This window comes from Barbatula barbatula (assembly GCF_947034865.1).
Source record: "Barbatula barbatula genome assembly, chromosome: 8".
NCBI lineage: Eukaryota > Metazoa > Chordata > Actinopteri > Cypriniformes > Nemacheilidae > Barbatula > Barbatula barbatula.
The window spans coordinates 5,921,046-5,945,794 of NC_136771.1; the positions used below are offsets into that span (position 1 = coordinate 5,921,046).

General features: G+C 36.1%; 1 protein-coding gene across 1 annotated transcript in view; it reads right to left on the bottom strand.

Annotated features, from left to right (window-relative positions):
- sorcs1 (sortilin-related VPS10 domain containing receptor 1) overlaps nt 1-24,749 on the bottom strand; it is a gene marked incomplete at its 5' end in the record, with an annotated part of 119,648 nt that overhangs the window by 39,301 nt on the left and 55,598 nt on the right. Inside the window, 2 exons of the mRNA XM_079463172.1 lie at nt 4,273-4,372; nt 15,599-15,666. Coding sequence (XP_079319298.1) covers nt 4,273-4,372; nt 15,599-15,666 — 168 coding nt within the window. The remainder of the gene's footprint in view (nt 1-4,272; nt 4,373-15,598; nt 15,667-24,749) is intronic.

Sequence of the window (24,749 nt, forward strand, 5' to 3'; positions counted from 1 at the left end):
TTTTATCGTGAGGTCAGTACCCGTCCAGGGTTCCCAAGAGTCCTTTTGTGTTGTGTACTCCTGAAAAGTGGGTGTTTTATGTAGTTGTACTTTTAAAGAGGGTCCTTTTTGTGATGACCAGAAGATATATATTGCGGTCTTTGAACATGAAAGTACACAGAGAGCTCCTCTGGGACGGAGTGCAAATTCTACCCACCTGCTAGTTGTTGACTTGTGAAGCACGGATCGTTTTTTAAACAGTGAAAAAACACACACACACGGATATACACACTAATGCAAACGAGTGGAAAGCACACAGTTTTAAGAAAGTTCGAAGATGGCAAACTTTTACTGGGCTCAGAAATCTATCTTTTGCAGGCCAGCGTTCAACTTTACAGATGGTTGGTTGGTTATAAGTGGCATTTTGGGACCAGCTAGATTAGCTTGTCCAGACCGGAAGATCAACTTAACCAGCACAGTCCTTTGATAAAGCAGAGCAACAGAGCTAGTTTTAAAAAGGTAGACTATACTCTTTGCTAAAAAGACAATTCATTCTTCTTTACTCTTGTATCTAAAGGAAAGGTCTCCTGTGATAACCAGACAATTACAGTCTGGGCCATGGAGTAGAACAGAACGTCAAAACATATTTCCCTTACAATATTTATTCGTGCCTATTTGATTGTGTCTTTGAGGTTCAGCTCTTACGTGGTTTCTTTTTTATTCCCAGAAGAACAGCAAAACCTTATTTAAGGACATTGGAGATATACCCACATAAATGTTTATTCATAATTTTACATTTTTTAAGAATTTTTATGAACATATGAGTTACAAATACATGTTTTGAGACATTTTATGATGTCTCTTAAAGTGATAGTTCACCCAAAAAGGAAAACTCTGTCATCATTTACTCACCGTCTTGTCATTTCAAAGCTGCATGACTTTCATTCTGCCGCAGAACACAAGAGGTGACATTTTGAAGAATGTTGGTAAACAAACATCGGTGGTACCCTTTCAATTCTATTGTGTGGACACAAACCAGTGCAAGTCAATGGATTCCCCTGTTGTTCGGGGTACAAATAATGAAAGAATTTTCATATTTGCGTAAACTATTCCTTCAAGAGACACTAAATGTTTCATATCACTAGCAGCAATGCGATAAGTTGTATCTCTTTACTTTAGAGTAAACTTAGGTTTAAATGTATATTACTTTTTTATATTAAACAATGAATATATAAAAAATGTACCAACATAACCCCAAGGAAATGTATAACTATTATTTATAGTGGCTAATTTGTATGAATTTGTATCTTATTTGTACATTTTCGTAATCTGGCCTTGTCCCAATGAAGTTAGGTTTAAGGGTGGACTTTCATGCTTGCTTTTTTCCTAATAATTGTAAATCCTTGCCTAATTAACATTGTAAAATACCTCATTAAATAGTTATGTTTCCCATTAAATCAAGTTCGATTAACCTGTTGCAGAATAACCTCCTTTCTGACCTCAGGCATTAAAAATCATGTGTCACGCTTTGCCTCCTCTAGGTGTGAACATGACACACTCAGTTCATTACACTTGTAAAACTGAAACTATTTTATAAATACGTACGTTTTTGTAATAAAAGAAAACTGGGCACTTAACCCCACTCCTGACCCTAAACCTACCCACCTTCCTACGATTGCAAAACACACCAAATTAAATTTTACTAAATTACACACATTTTTTTATGAATAAGACTTGCTGATTCCACCTGCTTAAATATTGTTGATACCATTATATAGTCTACTGCATGTACATACTGGTTTCCATAAAATATATCATATATGAATACAACTCATTTTATACACACTTGTGATGCTCAGTTTCAGCCTGCGGAGAAATGACTCATCTTGAGATATCGGCCTACAATCGCATCAGTCAAAGACTTAGTCATGAGTTTTGGGAAATTGTTACTCGGGTCTAACTCATGTTTCAGTTTTTAAATACCGATGGCTAGAGACCGGTTCGGCGTAAATAAATCAATGTGTTTAGAAGGGCAAACGTTATTGGAGAGTAAGCACCAGTTTTGGTGATGGGTAATTTGTCAAAGTCTAGAAATAAAGCGTGACAAATTTACTCGAGATGAAATAGCTTTTTAGTTTGCATGTCACAAAAGGTATTATTTAGTGGTAACTTACTTTTCAATGGCTTTAAGAAGCAGATTAGAGAGTAAACTAAACTCTTGTTATCAACAAATGGCCAAACATGTCGCTTTTGCTCAATTGACGAAATTATTTGTTTTGCCAGCTGCGGTCGCTTACAGATTATTAAATGTCAAGAGTGTAATGGGATGGAGAAAATGAATTCACCCTGCAGAACTGACTGTCATATTGGCCTAAAATATTATGGTCTTTCTGTGAAATAATTAGAGGCTGCTAGATGATTACAGAGTGGATGGGATGACAGAATTGAGCTGAGGTAGAAGCCAAAGCACCGTCCGGTGATTGTGAAGCGCCGCGGGGACACCGTAAAAGTGCTCTGCAGAACATGCAGCTTCAGCAGATTGCCGACAGTGGAGAGGAAAATGAAATGGTAGAAGTGCCAATATCCTGAAAGACAAAAGCATACGGAGCCGCAGCTACTGGCAGGGGTTCGCCAGCGAGAAGCCTCAGGGCGTAGCTGCTGGAAATGCGACGGTGGGTCCGCGTGAGGGCGCAAAAGATCTCTTATTTTCACATAAAAAAAGTAATTTTTGCATCGAAATCTACGCAACCCTCAGGTTGTCACATCTGATTTACGCTTGCGTACCCAACATATCACGTCAGGTTTGAAGTCTTGTGACATCATTTTGTACCATCTCTCTACTGTTCTGTAACCAAGGACACTATAGAATGCTTTAATGGATTAAAAAACCTTTACAGTTCAGGACTTTTTAATTATATGGATTTTTTAATGGGCTGCATTGACCGGTTCTTCGATGGCGAAACTCTTGTTCGACATTAAAACGTGAACCTGCATTTACATCTTCAGTACTGGCTGTATAATCCAGCACTTATATATTTTATGGAGTATGTGCTCTGGATTCATTCGAATAGTTACTGTTTGAGCACAAAGCAGATTTTTGGGTGTATCAGAATATTCCATTGGCATTCAGTGCGGACCGTGATGGCTCGGCAGATGTTGATGGGGTTTGTGCGTGTGTTGGCGGATGATGCCGCGCAGTCCAGACACAATGTAATTAAATATGCCGTTTCGGAACTGCTGGGAAATGCGGATCTCTAAATGATCCCCAGCATCTGTAAGCAGAACGAAATTCATCTGTTAGAAAAACAGCGCAGATTATTACATTATGATCGAGCGGCACGATTTAGTTACAGCGTTGGGGAGTGATTAAGTAGCGACACGATTATTGTAACTTACACAACCTTTCTAAAGTGTAGGGTCAATTGCTTGTTTTATTCTTTGTATTTTTCCACATTTTAGAATAAAAGTAAACGCATCCAAACTATGGAACAAAATGTGTGGAAATTGGGAGACCATTCTAAATGTTCATTCAATCAGCATTGATTAAATCCGTTTAATTTCAATAAAATCAAACTCGCAATGGGCAAAGAAATTCAACAGCAATGTGATTCATTTGATTTACTAAACAAATTACAGTTTCACAGTAGCCTCCTCGACTCTAGTGCACAGGACCTGTGCTCACCTCAAGGTGCGTTCCATCTTCATTACAGGCCATAATAAATTAGGTAATAGCCATAATTACCTAGCAAACGGCCACTCGTGGTAAAGAAAAGAGGAGAAAAAGAGATTTTAAAAAGGAGGACAGAGAAACCGTTGCGGCAAACCCCCGATCCTCAAGCCATAAATACAAGCCGCCTTTGCCGTGCCTTTGATTAAAACGCTGGCAATTTATTCATCTCTTTTCATGCGGTTCATAATTCATCAAACCTCAAATAAAAAAAAAAGAAGTACAGCTTTATCAATATTAATGATATAACTGCGTTACGATTTCAACGCCGCGATATCTCCGAGTGAAGGCCTTTAAATGCATTAATCTCATAATTGCTGGAGCTGAAGAGTTGGAGAGGTTAGTAAATACTACCAGAGGATAAATTAGCCAACAGCACAGCGAGCCAAGACAGAAACCTGTGAAATCCTTCCAAAGAGGTTAACGGTCATAAATGAGCTCAGGGCCCACATAAACATAATTTCCTTGGAAAATATCTCGACACCTTCGTAAAAAGAGACATCAAAAAGACTAACAATGAAAGAGACGTTTTGAAAGCGTAGGTGCGCCGGAGCCGTAAATCTTACCTTGCGCTTGTTGTTGGGGCTGACGTAGAGATAGCTGAGGATGGTTTTCACGCCCACCTTCTCGTTGAGCTTCTCGTAAGTGGTACCATAGTCTGTTGACCTGAAATGTAATCAGAGGACGTGATGGTGAATCACGATGCCAACGCTTCTCGAGTGCCATAAAGGATCTGATTTGATTTAAAGAAAGTAATTGCAGCTTTATGAAATGTTGAAGCAATTTAGTTCGAGGTGCAGTTACAAATCATATAACATTTCAAAACAGCTCAAATGTATACACATGTATAATATTAATATTATTTAAGCATAATATTCTTCTTAATATATTTTTCTGTGTTCAGCCAAACAAAGCAATTTACACAAATTTGGAACAACTTGAGGGTGAATCTTTTTGTGTGAATTCTCCCTTTACGAATGATTAAGGATCGCTGTATATTTACATTGCATTTATCAGTGCATGCTGAAAAAAAGGAATATTTATATATTTATATTTTCTTCATTTAGTAAATACAGTATATGCACCGATTTATGTCTAGCCATTGAATGCATATGCATAGGAATTACACTGCATATAGGAATTTACAGTCTGTCTGATATTTGATCTGTGTTTTGACTTGCATAACGTTATATGTTTTGCTTATAGTCAATGTTTTCTTGTACAGCTGCTTTGTAACAATGACAATTGTAAAAAGTGCTATAAAAATAAAGCTGACTTTGTCATGATTCTGCTGCATCATGTCATGTTTCTCTTAGTATAGTGGCAGGATCATGACAGAACCTCATGTTTAATGTGGAGAGAGACAATTATTGTTCTTATGGCCTTCCATACTCTCTCTCCGGTCTCGTCTTTGTTCCCATCCTCTCGTTACCCTCGCTATTGATTAATGCCCTTCACCTGTTCCCCTCTTGATTTGCTTCCTTATTTAATGCCCTTGGGTCTTCTGTCTTGTGCTGGTTCATTGTGGTTGGTGTGGTGAGTTCATGTGTTGTGTTAGTATAGTTATTTGTAGTTTATGTCAAGAGTTTATTCAAGTCTTGTTTGTCTGTAGTTAGTTTTAATCCTGTTCTGTCTTGTCATTATATTCCCATGTTTTGTTATGTTACCCCCACGTGGGTCTTTGTTTTATAATTTATTAAATATGTTAACCCCTACCCGCTGTCTGCACCTGGGTCCTCTGTCCTTGTCTCACCACTCGAGAACCATGACAGACTTGACTTGAATGCAACGTTTTATCCTCTAACCTCATTTCATCACTTAGATAAAAACCTATAAATTCAGTAATCTGCAAACATTTTGATTTATTTAAAGAGTTTCTATTTTTAAACACCCTGCCCATCATGGCCCTGTTCATTGGTATTTACACAAAATGTCAGCTTTTAATTAAACCTAGGCTAGGTAAAGAAAAAAGAACGTCAGTCACAGCTGAGGAGAAGAACATGGAGAGTATTATGCTTCGAATTTGTCATCTCCAAACACAAACTTTGTTACTAATGTCACAACTAATGAGACTTTGCTAAGTGACTTTTAATTTCAACTGCTATTATAAAATGAGCTCTTGAAAGTTACATTAAAAAGTCAATAGTATGCATGGGTGCTGCGCAAAAAAGCTAAATACATATCTGCGTACGATGAGACGATAAAAGTCAGAGAACAGATAGGGGTCAAAGCAAAGGTTTGAAAATGAGAATACAAAACTGCAGCTGCCACAGGATCGCATTAATCCTACAAATAAGACTTCGCAAATGACCACTGAAACGAAGGGAACGTTAAACAGTCGACTAATTAGCTCCGAACGCAACACAGGTGCGAAGTAACCATGGTAATGAGTTTCTGATAAACAGAGAATTCCTAAGAGGATGCCCTCTGTTGACTTTCCGCGGAACTTACAAATACTTTTTGACTACGTAAACAAACACTCGCCTCGGCGTGTCATCTGAGGATTGAACATTGGTGCTCTGACGCTTGATGTTGGCACCTCTCGGTTATTAACTAAATGCTTATCATTTCGCAGAATACGGAAACTCTGCTGAGAGTAAATAAAACAAAACTGAAAGTCTAGATGCAAAAAGAAATTAAAGTCAGTTGCTCATGGGCACAATGGGAGGCAACTATTCATTTATCGGTTTAAAGGTTTTGCTGAAATGGCCAGCAGCGCTGGTCAGGACCATATGTGTTTCGATTGCCGGTTTTCTGGTTTGTGCCCTTTACGCTTTTTGACAAACTTCACCATCCAGAGCTTCTTAGTCATCCAGCTTCCCCAAAAATACTGGCTGACCCATGTTTTTATATTCTAGATTTTCCTCCGCCACTAACCATCGTAAACCCACCCAAACAGCAAAGGAGTCAAACTCGGGTTGTGGCAGTAAAGAACACACAATCCTAAACTAGACCAGTCAGACCCAAAGTCTATCAGTAGCGATGTGGTTTAAAAATAACAATAAATCAAAGGTTCTCAATTTAATGAAGCCTACATCTAGGACTGTCGATAATGGATTTGTGAAAAATACAGACAGTCTCACGGATCAGTTAGACAGCACTGAAAGCTATTACTAGTTATTTAATAATGAAAAATCATGCACCATTTATTCAATGCTTTCAGCCCGACACACGCGCAAAAACATACACAAAGAGAGAAAAGAAAATGCATTCCACAACTTGTTTATATTTCCTGTAAATACGAAGTGCAGAATATTGCAAGCATGTGAAAATAGGCTGTGGTAAGTTTTGATGAAATATTTAGACGTTCAACCGTGTGCTAATATAAAACTTGTGTTCGGATGAGACCTGACATTTTTTAAACTTGTTTAACGACAGACATGAAAGCATCAAAATATCTGCTCCCAATTTATTGTACCGAAAGTACAAACGAGAAAAAATAAAACTGTGTCTGGGTAAAGTTTCACAAGCAAATTTTTTTAATGAATTCAGTTTAATGAATTCAGACAACTTCAGTGTCATTCTTACATCTTTAAAGAACTTCATCTTCTTATAACAAGCTTGTGTTTTATTTATCTATTTTTCCCTTTTACAGTTCTAGCCTGAAGCTGTACACCAGTGTTACAGATACCAGAGATTGACCTTGGTTCATTCATGTTATAGATTTTTTGCCCTGAGATCTTACTTGTACACCATGTTTAGCATTCAAAAGGCTTTTAATATAATTAGACACTTAAGCTACACTTAAAAGTGCATGAATTCATTCCCTTAGATTACAAAATATCAAACCACGTGGCAAACTTATTTCAGAGATCATTTACATTTACATTTATTCATTTGGCAGACGCTTTTATCCAAAGTGACTTACAAGTAGTTTTATACAGTGTCACATTACTGCAGAGCAATCAGGGGTAAGGTGCCTTGCTCAAGGGCCCTTCAGTCATGACCTGCTGGCACTGAGATTAGAACCGGCAACCTTCTGATCAGCCCAACGCTCTAACCATTAGGCCACAGCTGACACAAGTCAATCGTTGTGTTATGTCCACTACGCAGTGCTGTGGTACTTGAGTCCAGACTCGAGACGTTTTTCTGAAGTCTCGGACTCGTTGGAATCTGCACTCGGACTTGGTTATCGGACTCGCAAAAATGTCTTGGTCTCTCACCGAGTCAGATTTTTTTTTTGATGAAGCATATATGTCTGCTTTAGTTGGACTCTTGACTTTCAATAAGGTTAATTATCTTTCCTCTTGGAGAAGTTACTTTTTGTGATGGGTCTCAAGCTGTAAAAAACGGATAAATGATACGAAATGAATAGGTTCTGTTTCACAACGCCAAAACACTGTGCAAATAAAGCTGAAAGTTTTCCGGACATCAACACTCATCATACAATGTTAACAATCATCAAACTAATTCAGACAAACAAATGAACTGCAATGCATGCTGGGAGTCATAAATGAGTTTTGTACTATGATAGTTTATTGTTTCATACACTGATTCACCAATTTGTCAAGTCTGTGTGTGTGTATTAACTGTCAATTCAAAGAAGTATAATAAGACATACCACTGCTTTAATCTCACAATGTATTATCACACAATACTCATGAGCAATTATTTAGGTAACTGCACAAAGACTACAATCGTTATCACCTGATCCCAATGGATCTTAGTTTACATTGCCTCAACAGTTCTATTTTAGCACACTGTTATAACAGACAATGAAAACGTTAAAAGACAAAAACCAAGAGCCCAACTAAAGCAAATAATGATGTGTAACAGGATTCAATAAGAGGAAGGAAGGAGGCGGAAACCGGCAAACGTACAACAAGCTTTTAATAAAACAAACAAAGTCCAGGCCTAGTCCTCTCTCACACTTCCATGTTGTCGCTCCTCTCTTATGCTTCCTCCGTGAGAGACACGAGACCGGTGCACGCACAGCTTTCCCTAACGGCTCTCGTCCCGCCCAGCTCGCCACATGACGGTTTGATTAAACTTTTCAAAATTGCACTTCGGCTTTATGTGACTTTGGTGAAATTGCTATACCTAATGTAAATCCAATGACCTAGTTTTATCCACATTTTGATCTTTACAAATATGTGGTCTTGAGGAGGATTCTTTTTTCTGTGTTTGTCTCGACCGTCTCATTTGAACTCTGTCTTGACCTGGACTCGAACCTCTTGACTCGGTCTAGATTAGTCCTGGTCTTGGACTCGTGTTGGACTCGACAAATGTGGACTTGACTACAGCCCTGCCAATAAGTTTCTAGTTTGTCCATCCATTACCTCTGTTTTTTATTTATTTTAATAAAATACATTTCGTGGTGGTGAATGAAATGGCAAATTGAAATCATATAAAATGGGGCAAAAATTTACTTAAAATGTATGTGCATTTAAAACATATTAATTTAGACAAGAATGTCCAGTGACAGGTACATTTTAACCAGTGTGTTCAGGATGTGGAGCTCAGAATTGTGTAACACAATAAAAACATACATACAGCCTTACATTTCACATCAGCAAGGACATTCTTGATTTTCATAACATGAATCTAAAAAAACAAGGCAAATGGAGATGGTCCACTATTAGTACACTCCATTCATCCTTGGGGTTCGTGAATCAGCTTCATACAGACATAAATTAAATACAGCCTTGATAAAAACTGCTGCATTTGAACGACAGGAAACTCTCTGAGAAAGGCTACAGTGCTATTTCGAGTACTCCACATTGCTTAAACAAAAGATCAGATTCTCATAATAATAAGCAATAAACATTACATTTATCATTTCACTACAGGGTCACTTCGCTGAAACCATTTGCTGTCCCCTCAGAGCACAAAGTAATCAAGAAGACTTTGTACTGTACACTGCATCAAGTAGAAATGTGTAGCAGGGCAATTCCAGCGTTAAGGACGTGACATTTCGCTTTATGGACGTGACATAAAAATGCTCAGAGAATGAATTTGTTACAAATATATTGAACTATCTGTTTATATTTGAAAAAACTCTTGTTGATGATCTAAACATCAGAAAATTTCACTCTATAAACATTTTTTTTTACAAATTAAAAAAAGGGAAATAAGTTGCGTTATGGATGTGACAATCCTAAAAATGCCACTTACCTGACTGTGAAAAATCATGCACTAAATATAAAACAAAAGCTTTAGAAACTTGAAGAGAGATCTCACATGGGTATTTGAACCTCCAAATGTCAATATATGTGCTGTTACCATAGTAAAAACGCTGATAAAACGTTATTTTTTCATGGTAAGGTTGACATTTTCATGGAATTGCCCAGCTGTTACTTTTAATGGCTGATATGACAGCTAAAATAGCTATTAATGATATATTCAGGCATATCTAAATTAACTGGTTTTATGTCAGACATTTTTTTTTATTTCCACATGCTACACATATAAAAATAACTTGACAAAACTTTTTAGGTTTAACATTTAGGTTCTGCTTGTGAGCTTTATTCAAAACCTAAAGAAAATTAAATAATGCTGTTATTTTCAGACAGAACACAAATGCACACAAGACCACGTATATTGTTTTTGTGTACATTAATCATACCTTTTAGTCTGAAAATTGCATTTAATAACTGCATCCCATAGAAAAAGCAGTTATCACATCAAAGCCTGCTTCAACAATATCCCAAATGGCACAAGCAGGAAACATTTGGTTAATTTTGGCTAGGATACAAAATCTGGGTCGTTGTTTCGGCTATAAACCACAGCACATGTCTTTGTATAATCATTAAACATTATCATTCTGTACAAAGACTCTGTGGGTTCTTGCAACAGACTGTCTATCCTTGCTAACTATCTGCTGACAATGTAACTCTATACAGATCCATGTTCACGGTGGATTCCATTAACCTTTCGATAGCAATAACCTTTTCTAGAGGCTCGTTCACATCAAGAAAAATAACAATGAAAATTTCTATCATATAACTTTGGATATTATAATGAAATATTTATTTTATTAATTCGTAACAAGCAAAGGCCTTGTCCATGTTACAGGACATTCTCGTTTCAATTAATAAGTGTTTTTTTATGTTGTTGTAATATGAGATGTTATTGTAATATTTACGTCTAAGTGTTTACATGTCCCTCACTTTACCCTGCAAATGCATTCATAAACAAACATTATGTTAATTAAAGTATTTTAAGGCACAGTGTCATTTAAAAGAGCATCCTTTTCAATGAGTTTCTCATTTTGACTTTATTTTTCCAGTACATTCCCTACAACTTACAATTTTACAACTTATTTTATTGCCGGGAAAAACAGAGGTAACAGGGTGGACAGAGCAGAAAAAGGGGATGAACAGGACATTTCAGGGTGGACATCACACCACTGAACAACAATTTATGTCATGAAAGAAAATCAACTCATTTACTCTGCCACCCCCTCAAGAATAATGACACGAGTCCACATCAACTATAAAACAAAATCAGTCTCACATCTCACACGTTCTCAACAGCAACGGTAAACTACTTAACAAATAATAACCAAACAATAACTTTTCCTTTATTTATCTTTCTTTTTTTATTTGATCTCCCTTTTTTAGATCTGCTGAAACAGATCTTATAGACCACCATGACGATGCCTTAAAGTCATGCTGCATGAGCTACTGTAAGACATATACAGGCTATCATACGCTTGATTACAGCTTCATATAGGAAATGTCTCTGTATTTTATAGGACCATTCATAAAGCTTTAATTATCTGCCATGGAAGGGCATTTGACGACACTCCGGTATTCATAAAACCACACTTGAATTTATTTACCCACATGTGGGAGGAATTACTATCCTGAAATATGCAAATATCACGAGGGAACAGCATCTGACCTATAAATCGGCTTTCGCTTTATACAGTACTTCCATCCATTAGACCCGGCAACTCCCATGAGATAAGTGTCTGTACATTAGAAACCCACCAGTATGTTTAAAGGTAATGCAAATCATCCACTGCAGTATCTGCCCCCTTTCAAAATCCCATTAAATCATGCATCTTTTCACATTGACATGCAACTCTCCATTAAATTATAGCTACGTTTAAATATTGCATAGGCAATATAGAAGGTTAATCCGTTGGTAAGCAGTAATCGCTATTATTTTGAAACATATATGGAATATATTTGAGGAGAGCGTCAGTGCAGTCTCACATATTATATATGAATGTCAAAAATAAACCTACAAAGGGAAAAGCATTCAAGGGATTTTGAAGGGAACCCAAAAATGAGCATCATTTATTCACCCACATCATTCAAATCCTTTTTGTGTCACTTTCGTCTGTGGAAGACAAAAGAAGATATTTTGAGAAATGTCTCGGTTTTCAGTCCATGCGATGGAAGTCAATGCGGTCTAAGTGTTGTTTGGTTATCAACGCTCTTCAAAATATCTTCTTTTGGGTTCTGCAGAGGAATTTAAGTCATACAGGTTTAAAATGACCTGAAGGTGAGTAAATGATGAACACATTTTTATTTTTAGGGCAACTATTCCTTTTAGAAACTAGCCTCTCTCCATTTTAATAAAGTAATCTTGTTTATAATGTACATGTATCTTTTGTTATGGATAAACTTCAGTCTTGAAGAGGAGAAATTACTCAATCTTACTTTATGAGATGCAGGTGAACTCTTACATGATTAAATCCAGGGAAGACACGCACACACACACACACACACACACACACACACACACACACACACACACACACACACACAGACACGGACAAATCGGAAAATCCAATTACCATCTGTTCATCTAAAATGATTGGGTAGGTAACTTTACTCCATATTGCTATTTGATTAATCACCTTTTTGTTACCAGATTATTTTATGCTGGATCACTAACTTCATTATAGAGACGCTGGGTCAACAGCAGGATAGTTGACTGCTTAACATAATACACTCCCTCGTAAAGAGGGTGTGTGTGATGTATACTTTTAGCTCAGCTGGAATTCTTCCTGTTCTGCTACAATACCGTCTGTCTTGCCACTGTATTTCCGATGGTGATTGCACCTTTCCAAGCTAAAGGGTCACACAGTCTGCTGAGCACCACCGCTTCAATCTGCTCCCCATAGACGTTGCCAGATCGACCAAACTGTAGCCAGTTTGTCTCTGGTGATTTGGAGCGTTGGATTAGCTGAAGGAATAATGTAAATTTGGTTTACTTCAAACCTCAAAAAAACAACAACATTTACTTCCGTGAAATGAAAAAAAAAACAGTCTATATGACTAAGACTAAGGCTTTAATTATTTTGACAGACTAAGTTCTGGCATTAAACTCTAGATGGCGCAGTCCTAAAGTCTAAACCAATCTGACCAATAATTACTACACGGTAAAGCGATTGGTTCCCTTCGTATCAGCAGCCAATGAACTTGCTGCTCTACGTTTAAATATTGCTAGCGTTTGATGTACCAGCGCGCCCGTTTAAGAAACCCTCCTCCTTCCCCAGCTCCACTAGTATAGGTCTGATACAAGGTGATCACGTAAGCTATGGGGGTTTATTCATATGTTTTATGTGCAGCAGCAGCATTCCTTATATGCACACAACAGCATGCTGTGGATGAATTGGCAGTAGCAATTCTGTGTACTTGCAGCGTAGAAGATCTATTCCGCCAAAGCCCCAATACATTTATATGTCATGTACACTACCATGCCAAACCCTCCCGAGAGTTATCATGACAGAACTGAAGTCTTATGATAGAACCTCTTTGCCGTATACATCTCAATACATTTTTTTAACATGCTGTGATCAGTCACATGCCACATAAGACCCAATGGATGAAGTCAAACTTGGCGCAACTGGTCTGTATGCACCTAATGATTTTTTTTTATTAAACGCTATAACAACTTAAACTCTGATGTGGACAGAGGGACAATATCAGTGAACTTAAATTTGGTCTGTTAATGGCTTTAGAAGAAGTTTATAAGGTGACTTGAGCTTGACCTTGAGCTTGAAAAGAACACCTAGCAGATTCTGAGTTGAAATCTAAATTTGAAACAAATATATTTCATGATTTATAAGATAACAAATTATAATAATTTGAAATGAATAAATAAAAGCAGAAACTAAAAAATTGTGTTTACATCTTGTGAAGTGGTCTAAAAATGAAACTTTGCATGACTCGTGGCCTTTATGTAACATAACCAATAAGATTTGAGCTTATGGATGTGTCATCATATATAAATAACGCACCTGAATAAACTTGTTATAGTTTCAGTTACACTAAATAAGCAAAAATATGATTCTTTTTACAAACACGCATGCATGCATGGATGAACAAACACACACACACACACACACAAACACCTATTGTTGACATGTATGCATATTATATATACATATATATAAATATATCATATATGGCAAGATCTTTCATTTTTGGATGGACTTTCCCTTTAAACTGCTTCCCTTTTAGCAAACATACATCTGGCAGACATCTATTTGATGCCTGCACTTACATCTGCAAGACATTGTTTTACTCGTCTGCAATACCTCTCACATCCGCTTTCAGATGTCATATAGACGTCTAGAAGATGTCTGTAAGATGTTCATGATTTAGAATGTATGTAAAACTGCTCTTTCTAAGACGTTTTGCAGATGTTTTCCAGACCTGATCTTTAGCAGACATCTTTCTGACATACCTGTTCTATCTAGGTTCTTTATTACTAAAATCGTAAAACACAAACGCCTATAAGCGGGTCTGATGCACATAGATGGCATCCACTCAATGAGCTGTGCGCTGAATATCTATAAAGGGTACAAAGGCAATCAATGATAGACACACCATTAATCAGATAATGTAGCTTCATCACACTATTCATTCTTTGTCACAGGACAGGTTTGTACCATCACACCGCACACAAAATTGTAGTCGCAAAGCAGCTTTTTCTTTTTTGTAATTATTTTTCTTTAAATCTATGACACTGTTTTTATCAGCTTCTTTGTGCTGTCACAGGGACTCACATCACATTCTTTGTACACGGTGTACCTCCCAAAAGCCAATACTGCTTGCTTATTGTCCTTTTTTAAACGCTTTAACTTAAGAACAAACACTCACAAAAGCATTGTATTGCATGACTTACAGTAAATGTAACAAGAGAGGATATCAGAGTCCTTTAGCACACTTTTTCATCTGCATCTAAAACTCTCTGTTTAAGCTATGCGACTCAAACTTGGATAAAACATTCCCATATTTGGCATTTTCAAATTAAAGTAGTTTACAAGTCTGCATATATTACAGTGAAGTACAAAAAAGTTCCTACAATCCACTGCAGTCCTTGGTGGGATGTAACATTTTAGGCGCAGTGGGTTTTAACTGATTAAAAACAGAAAGATTTTACATCTTATGGATGAATACACCCCGTCCCCAACAACAAAATTAAATTTTTTAAACAGTATGCTTATAGTTGAAAATCGTAATTACTTAAAATTATACTTGGCAGGTCTGTCAATGCAAGGGTTGCCAGGTTTCCTGTTGAATTGGGCTAAATTTGAATTGTTGCCATGGGTTGTTTTTATTGAAAGGGTTACATGTGGATTTGTTAATCAACTGTCATTCGTAACGCAGGGGTGTGAAAACCAGGTGAGATAATGAACATCAAAGTTAGATTTTTACCATTAATTACCATTCGTGGATGATTTTAATCTTTGAAGTGGTATTACTCCGTCAATATTATAGGTTTAAAGGCTATATTTTCACAGAATGTGAAAGTATGTGACACTGCATTTGAAAGCAAAAATTTCTTCCAACGTACAATGCAACCTCAGGAGTGTCGTGGGCATTTAATACATTGACTTTACCCCGTAGACCATTTAAAAGTTCTTAAACTGACGTTGTACGAACTCACTGGTTTCCTTTGTGAATGTAAAGTTTAGATTATACTCACCTCCATAAGGAGCTCTCAGTCACACTGCCTAGATTGAAGTCATATAGTTTGGTCAGCATGAGGATCACCTGTAAAACAAAACATGTGATTTCTTATATTTGTAATAAAAATTATTTTGACATGGTTGATCAGATTGTGTCTCTTAGTTACATAAGGCAGATTTATCTAGAAACCTGCAAAAAACATAAAAAAAAAACAATGCACTGGTAGATCGATGGACGGACGGATGCTTTAAGGTAGACCAATTGGAAAAAAACCTTACGATTAGGGTTCTATATGCCGAAAAACCCAAATCAACTCTTACTCTTTCAAAATATTCCTCAAACCAAAATTAGACCTACTATAGATTTATCCATCATATCAAGCACCACTGTATATAAATCACTGTGTATAAACATCGAAATGCACAATTCATCATATCTTATCGCTCTTCAGCTCAATGTGAAACACCATTAAATGATGCATCAGACTTCCTCCTTTACATCCTAATAATTCATCTCCTCATTACTTAATCATATCATGCTGAATCTATTTACGGCACTGTAAATATTCTTTATAGCGCTCTAAAGGTGCGCAAGCGCAAACTAGGTCAGTCAAACTCCTAGAGGAAAATCCGAAACAGCAAGAGAGGGAAAATTCATGCCTAGAGCAAAAAAGCAGAATCATATAAACGTACGATCTATTTGTGCTCCGACAGAGAATTTGCACCTATATAAACCTCAAAGCGCTTTGAAGGAACGCCGATCATTGCGAGGGAAGAGTTCATCGATTCTGACAGAACTAGTTACAATAACTACAGTGTAGGGAAAAAGCTTGTCAGTCACTATCATTTTCACGAGAGAAAAATGTCAATGATGGGAATACTATTTCTTTTTTTTGTTCACTGTCCCTTTAAGGCCAGTCTTCAGGTAGCCGGTGAAACACAGCGGTCGGCAGTTGGCAAGCCGAGTCTTACAGCATCCTTTCAGCGATGCTGATCAAACTTTTCAGTCCACTAACGTCTGGTAAGTCTAGACAGTAAATACACAAAGCTTAGCTGGAACCAACCGTTAATGAGACTGTAACAAGTATTCGAAGTCTTCTGTGCGGGAAACGGATAAAAAGATAAAAGGGCAAAGAACCATTCAACCGTTCAGAGAATTGGTATAATGACATCCTTATCCAAAAAATAAGTCACTAGCTCCCCAGGAAACTCTTTAAATTCTACAGTCAATTAGGAAGGGGAAGTATGTTTTACAGCTGAGCTCTAGACTCTTGTAGTGTGCAGAAGAAAACATTCACGCACAGTTCAGTAACTGTGATCAGAGCACAGGTGCACCGGTTAAACACAGCAAGATCGCCTTAATACATTAGCCTGTGTGGAGGAAGGCTCAAGCGAAGCTTGCCGTTGCCAAAAAACATAAGAAACCAGATGTAGTGCATTTCTGTGGTTAGATGAGAACATAATGGAGCCATTTAACAAAGATTCACATAAATTTGGGTCATTGCTGTTATGTAGAATTGTATACACTTTGATATTGATATATAAAAAACTACATCTTTCCCTGGATGTTTAGTCTTTTATAAAACAATGTTTCCCATATTTTACCAGCTTTGTATGTTTTCAATGTTACATGGTAGGGGCACTGTTATGCATCTCTATAATAAACAGCATATATGTATCCAAAACAAGCATTATAATGTCTATAATTTAGTAAGTGCTCTAAATCCAATCTGGATGGGCTTCATAAAGGCTTTTATCCAAAATGCTATTTTCACTGCTTTTTGGTTTAGATGTTTTTTTTCTACATACATTCAAGTGTTAAAATACATAAATAAGGTATATTTGAAGAAAAGTTTATTATTTATTTTCTGTTTCTTTCATTTAATATATATTTAGCATTGCATGTTTATATAAAAAAATGTTATGGGGTCCATAAAAGTTTTGTGAATCTGTTTAAACATGATGACCTTGGGAACTTTCTTTACAGAACACTGTCAAAGAGTTCAAATGTTTTCCATATTTTTAAACCATCTTTTCACATATCTACAAATATTATCACAGAACCATCATAATTGTCACGGAACTACTAGAAACCACAACGACAGCGGATATCCCTTTTTAATAGGCACGGTGGCAGGAGCGGCACAACTTAAACAGTAACATTTAAGACTAGACAAAAGTTCGGGGAACACAGGAGTGAATATATGCAGTCCATGATGACGAGGGTGATGGCTGGCAGGTGAGGGTGATGACTGATGAAAGACAGGTGAGGGAACGTGGAGGATCATGGGAAATGTTGTCCCAGGTGGAAACACAGGGAGAAACAGAGGGAAACCGTGACAACAATACAGTACATTGCATCACAAGTATGTCATAATGCCAATATGCTTATATCTCATGCTGTTATTTTACCACCAAGAATTAATGTGACTATGAAAAGCATGACGTCATTATAACACTTGTTCTACTTCTCTTCTCATTTTAACTTCTGCGTTGGTTTCTATCGTTCCAGCTTACTCTGAAATCTTGGCACAGCTGTACTGTGAGCTTTATGGGATCCAGTATGATAAATCGCTCGCCGTGTTCCTCATTTTAGTCACTTTGGATAAAAGCGTCTGCTAAATGACTAGATGCAAATTTGGTTAAAGGGATATTATAAAGGACTTGCCTGGATGGAAAGTGATATTGTATATATAAAACCTATGCATTTATTACAAATTAAAACTATTCCCAAGAAAGCCAGTTGTGTTTGAAACATTTCGACTATAGGGAAAGGCAAGAAATGATTATACACATACGGTATTTCATAATAAATTTCCATTTTTTTATTTTAGAAGTTTTAGAAGTTTCATTTAAGCACACCTGGGGACCTACTGTAAACATGGCATCACCCGCTTCAACCAAAATTCACCCTTGATTGGGAAATATAATGTAATTTCTATCTTAACCAATGGTTTGTTGAACGTTTTATCTACAATATAGAGACATACAGTGTGTTGCCAATACAGTAATGGGTACTGAATTCTGTTCCTTTATTAAAGTATGTTGCTGATAGCATCACGCTGTGGTCCCTTTTTCTTATAACCATGGACTTTGACTCCTGTTTAAAGGAAGAATATATGGTGCGATATTCAGGCAAAACAATGTAAGGCAACCTAGTTCAGTTCGCTGGAAAACAAGGAAAATCATCCCAAACACTTGTGTTTTATCTTCAACAACAAATATGTCCAAGTTCCAGTGAAAACCCAAATAATCCAATACAACTGAAAATACAGTCATTTGCTACGTCAAACCTCCTCTCGCCTTTTGAAAACAACAACTTCATTCATACAACAAGCCAGCCGATCACAAGTCAGCAATCTGTGCAAAATAACATGCATTAATTTTTGTTGGAAAACGGCTGTTAAAAATGTATAGAACCAAGGTTATTTTACTTTTCTAAATTAAAAACTTTGAAAACGTTTCTGCTTCAATAAAAAAATGATCAAAAAATTATTGGAAAAATTACACTAAAAGAAAAATTGAAATATCGCAGCACGGAGAAATAAACTGAAGTAACTAAAATTACAATAATAAACAAAAACGATTTACCTTACTACTCTAATTTATTCAGCAACATAAAAGAAACAAATAAATCATAAAATTACAAAAGCATTTAACAGAATTGCAAAAAAGTTTAACTATAATTTACAAAATGACAAAAAATCAAAAAAATAAAAGCTAATTTTAAATGTAAATTAAACTACAAACAAAACTATAATAACTTTTAAAAGAGCCTCAAAGAGACAATTTCTCAGGGCAGTTTCCTCTACTTGGTATTCCAGAAGTGAATTCTGTAAATAACGTTTAATACTGGAACAATCTGAGTACTGTGTAAAGCTGCCCAAAATAACCTTGAAGAATCTTAAGATGCAGATTTCAAACATTTTAACAAACAGCGAACAAGTTGTTAACAACAAATGTATTTAATACATTCTGAACTGCTACATTTTTACAAAACATTATACTTTTAACAACTTTGGTGATATATTTGGTACATTTATTTGAATTTAAAAGTCATCTGTTTTGCATTTTGTACTACTTTCAATTAAAACACCATTACATAAACCATATTTTTAGACCATTAAACCTGAAAACAACTTGATTTTAATATTGCTCTAACATCGTGTGAGCAATGAGCATAATCCGTCTGCATGTTCAAACCCTTAATTTCTTCAAAACATCCCTCCATTTCAGATTTAGTTTGCCTCATTTACACAGAATCCGGCTTATTGCTTTATGTACTTTGTTTGAGCTCATTAAAAACAATAATGTGCACAGCATCGTGCCTAATCCGCTCTTCTCTTAAATATAATGTATGTTTGCTGAATCATATGCATACGCACAAATACACGCTATGCAAACAAATGGACTAACAGCCCAGCCAGACTTTCAATGCCGATAGTTAGTATTAAAACGGCATAACGTTTGCCTTCATATCACCATTTCTGTGATAGAAAAACATAAAACTGGTTACTTCAGAGACGTTAGATGACGAGAAACTGACAGCTCCAATGAATTTTCAGGCCAAAACTTTCCGAAAAGCTTCTTGAAGTAAGTGTCTCAGAAACACGGTATAAAGTAAGTCCCTACAGTGTCAGCGTGAGATTGTTCCCAGTGACAAAAATTATATTTTGCACTAGAGCAGGTGTTGTCATCCAAATTGTCCCAGCCTGGGACTGCGAGAGCAATTCGACCCCAATTTCACATGTGGGAGAAGGGTGTGAAAGCTATAAAGCAATCAACATAAGACTTACTTACTATCTTAACAAATAGTGACATGCCATCCTTAGCATTGCCAAGACCAAACAGCTCTTAAATCACATCTGTACTTGTTTATTTTCCACCGCAAAATTTCAGGCACTGTCTCTATACACCCAATTCATAAAAGCAACATCGGCAATAGCTGAGAGTATTTGAAGGTATTAAACCCTGTTAATTGTAAGCTAAGAACAGTGACTATTCAAGAGTAGTATAATCATATACTATGTGTCAAAATGTTGATTGATTTATGACCCTCCTGTCAAAGGTCTGTCAACCTGTCACTCAAATGGTTCTTTTATGGCCTGTCAATCTTACTGACATTTATGTTTTATGGCTGTTGGGGATCCTATGGCCCCCACCTTCCTACAGTGGTAGCCCCCTCACCATTTCAACCTGGTTGCTATTCTACTAGGGTACATGTTGTGAAAAGTCGTATGCTTTTGTAAACTAGAGAGAGATAGAGATCATGTAAAATGTGTGATTGTGACATAGGTTTTGCAAAGAGTGATTTGGCCCAACTCTCTCCCAGGCATGTCATGTCATCCAGTTGATCAAGATAGTTTTGTTTTATGACTTTTTTATCTGTTAAAAGTGTGATTGTGACATAGGTTTTGTAAGAGTGATTTTGTTTTTAGTTTTGTTTTATGGCTTTTAATCTGTTAGATGTGTGATTGTGACATAGGTTTTGTAAACATTTATTTTGTTTTTCTTTTGTTTTATGGCTTTTTATCTGTTAAATTTGTGATTGTGACATAGGTTTTGTAAGAGTGATTTTGTTTTTAGTTTGTTTTATGGCTTTTAATCTGTCAAATGTTTGGTTGTGACATGGGTTTGTAAACATTTATTTTGTTTTTATTTTGTTTTATGGCTTTTAATCTGTTAGATGTGTGATTGTGACATAGTTTTTGTAAGAGTGATTTTGTTTTTAGTTTGTTTTATGGCTTTTAATCTGTTAAATGTGTGGTTGTGACATAGGTTTTGTAAACATTTATTTTGTTTTTATTTAGTTTTTTGGCTTTTTATCTGTTAGATGTGTGATTGTGACATAGTTTTTGTAAGAGTGATTTTGTTTTAGTTTGTTTTATGGCTTTTAATCTGTTAAATGTGTGGTTGTGACATAGATTTTGTAAACATTTATTTTGTTTTTTATTTTGTTTTATGGCTTTTTATCTGTTAGATGTGTGATTGTGACATAGGTTTTGTAAAGAGTGGTTTTAATAACTTCTAATAAATGTAAGTGTAAAGCCCGACAACTTTTGTATTAACTAAACTCAAATGTTAAAACAACAACTTAAGATATGTAACATGGTAACACAAAACCGTATATTCACCTTTCAAGTAATAAGATTACTTTCAAGTAATAAGGCTAAAACCTAGGGTAGCATCAAATCTTTTAAATGAAGAACTTTCTAAAAGCTGAAACCAGAGCAAGTCTATCTTGGGAGATCTATATGTTGTTAAACATTTGAGTTTAGTTAATACAAAAGTTGTCGGGCTTTACACTTACATTTATTAGAAGTTATTAAAACCACTCTTTACAAAACCTATGTCACAATCACACATCTAACAGATAAAAAGCCATAAAACAAAATAAAAAACAAAATAAATGTTTACAAAATCTATGTCACAACCACACATTTAACAGATTAAAAGCCATAAAACAAACTAAAACAAAATCACTCTTACAAAAACTATGTCACAATCACACATCTAACAGATAAAAAGCCAAAAAACTAAATAAAAACAAAATAAATGTTTACAAAACCTATGTCACAACCACACATTTAACAGATTAAAAGCCATAAAACAAACTAAAAACAAAATCACTCTTACAAAAACTATGTCACAATCACACATCTAACAGATTAAAAGCCATAAAACAAAATAAAAACAAAATAAATGTTTACAAACCCATGTCACAACCAAACATTTGACAGATTAAAAGCCATAAAACAAACTAAAAACAAAATCACTCTTACAAAACCTATGTCACAATCACAAATTTAACAGATAAAAAGCCATAAAACAAAAGAAAAACAAAATAAATGTTTACAAAACCTATGTCACAATCACACATCTAACAGATTAAAAGCCATAAAACAAAACTAAAAACAAAATCACTCTTACAAAACCTATGTCACAATCACACTTTTAACAGATAAAAAAGTCATAAAACAAAACTATCTTGATCAACTGGATGACATGACATGCCTGGGAGAGAGTTGGGCCAAATCACTCTTTGCAAAACCTATGTCACAATCACACATTTTACATGATCTCTATCTCTCTCTAGTTTACAAAAGCATACGACTTTTCACAACATGTACCCTAGTAGAATAGCAACCAGGTTGAAATGGTGAGGGGGCTACCACTGTAGGAAGGTGGGGGCCATAGGATCCCCAACAGCCATAAAACATAAATGTCAGTAAGATTGACAGGCCATAAAAGAACCATTTGAGTGACAGGTTGACAGACCTTTGACAGGAGGGTCATAAATCAATCAACATTTTGACACATAGTATATGATTATACTACTTTCAAGAGCCCTATTTAAACAGGATTAGTTTTACAAGAGGAGGTGGAGTTATGTAATACTACAAGTGCTTTTGTGTGATTTTAATCACAGACGCATTACACATTTTAACCCCCCCCCACACAGTATAGATACAGTATAATATTTCCTAACCGTTTCATCAGACGCGTGCATGCCTGACTCCCAGTTAACATTTTGTTTATATTCAGCTAGTGTCTAATAATATAACAATGTATATGTCGTTTAATTTATGTTCATATTAATTTGTATTATTATTTTACTGTATGATACTTGTATTAAGTATTTGTTGAATTTTGTTGTATGTTCATTTTATCAAATAAACAATTTGTTTAATTGGTCCTGTATTTGGTCGCATTTGAACAAACCGTATGGTACTGTGTTGAGGAAGGTGGGACGAGAGCCGTGGCCGGTGGCCTGAGTGATAGTTGAAATCAGCTGTGCGCACACCGGTATCTCACGGAGGAGATCGGGAGCTTAAGAGGACGAGCAGCAGGACTGTTGATGAGAGAGGACCGGGGCCGGACATTTGTTAAGTTTGCCTTGATGTTCTTGTGTCTTTTACTTCCGTGTTATTGTTTGTTTATTTTGATTAAAGCTTGTTGTACTTTCGCCGGTTTCCGGCCTCCCTCCTTCCCTTTTATGGATCTTCATTACAGGTACATTAACATCTAGCGGTTGAGCTTTGTGTCGGAGTCTAAATTCGAAATATTGGAGAGACAAGTTTAGCCAAGTAACGGTTCTTCCCAGTTTCTTTTCATTGTTATCAGAAATAATCTACAGGCACTCTTTTGTTTGTTCAGTTAGGGTCACGAAAGTGCACATGCGCAGTAATGTTGGTTTATGTTGTGAAGATGAAACAGTCTATAGCACCTTCATCTTCTGCTTCTAGCTGTTTCCATTTTTAAGCGCTACAGGAAGCAGAAGATTGATTTAAACTTTGCTTTGTTTACACGTCGTCCTTCATTTGATTTTTGTTGAGATTATTGGGTCAAACAACAAACCACAAATTATTGGGTCAAAGTATAAATTCTAGCGTGCTTGCTGCTAAGGTTAAGCCGCATGCCGAGCATGTGTGAAAAAGAAAGCTGAAGTAGGAAAGACAAATGAAATGTCTCCAAACCTTTTAGCATCTCTAAGCCCCCAGAGTCACAAAATAAATGAAGTTCTGACACATCAAGGACTGTTTGCGAGTAACAGCTCAGTTTCCTTGTCCACATATTTGTTTTTCTCTGTTATCATGTGTCTGAATGTGGGCTCAATTACTCACCCTTTAAAGTCTTTTTTACAGATGAGAGGTATTATCTGAATGACAGTGAGCTCACAGATACATACTGTATTTTGAGTGTTGTAGGTTGGCTTGCTGCTTCCAGCTAATGTCAGATGAAGTGCCACTGCAGTGGGCATATGTCGCATAACAGAGCATGCCAATTCTCAACGGTGATGGTCCGCTAAAGTATCTATTGAACAATGCAGTCAATTATATTCGAACTTCATCAATCATGTAGTCAAACTTGTTTTAGAGATCTGTTTTTTTGTTCACTGTTTTGCAGGTCTAGAAAGTATTGCATCTTCTTTGTGTGCAAACATCTGATCTAAAACATCTAATAGATCAGATTGGTTTAAATACTACATCTAAACATAGTGAGGACCTGAAGCTGTTTTTTGTGGTTCTAACACTGTTTAATGGGATAGTTGACCAAAAAATGCTGTCATTATTTATTTTACCTCTTGTCATTTCAAACCAGTATGACTTTCTTTATTCTGCAGAACACAAAATATAATATTTTGAAGAATGTTAGTAATGGGTGGAA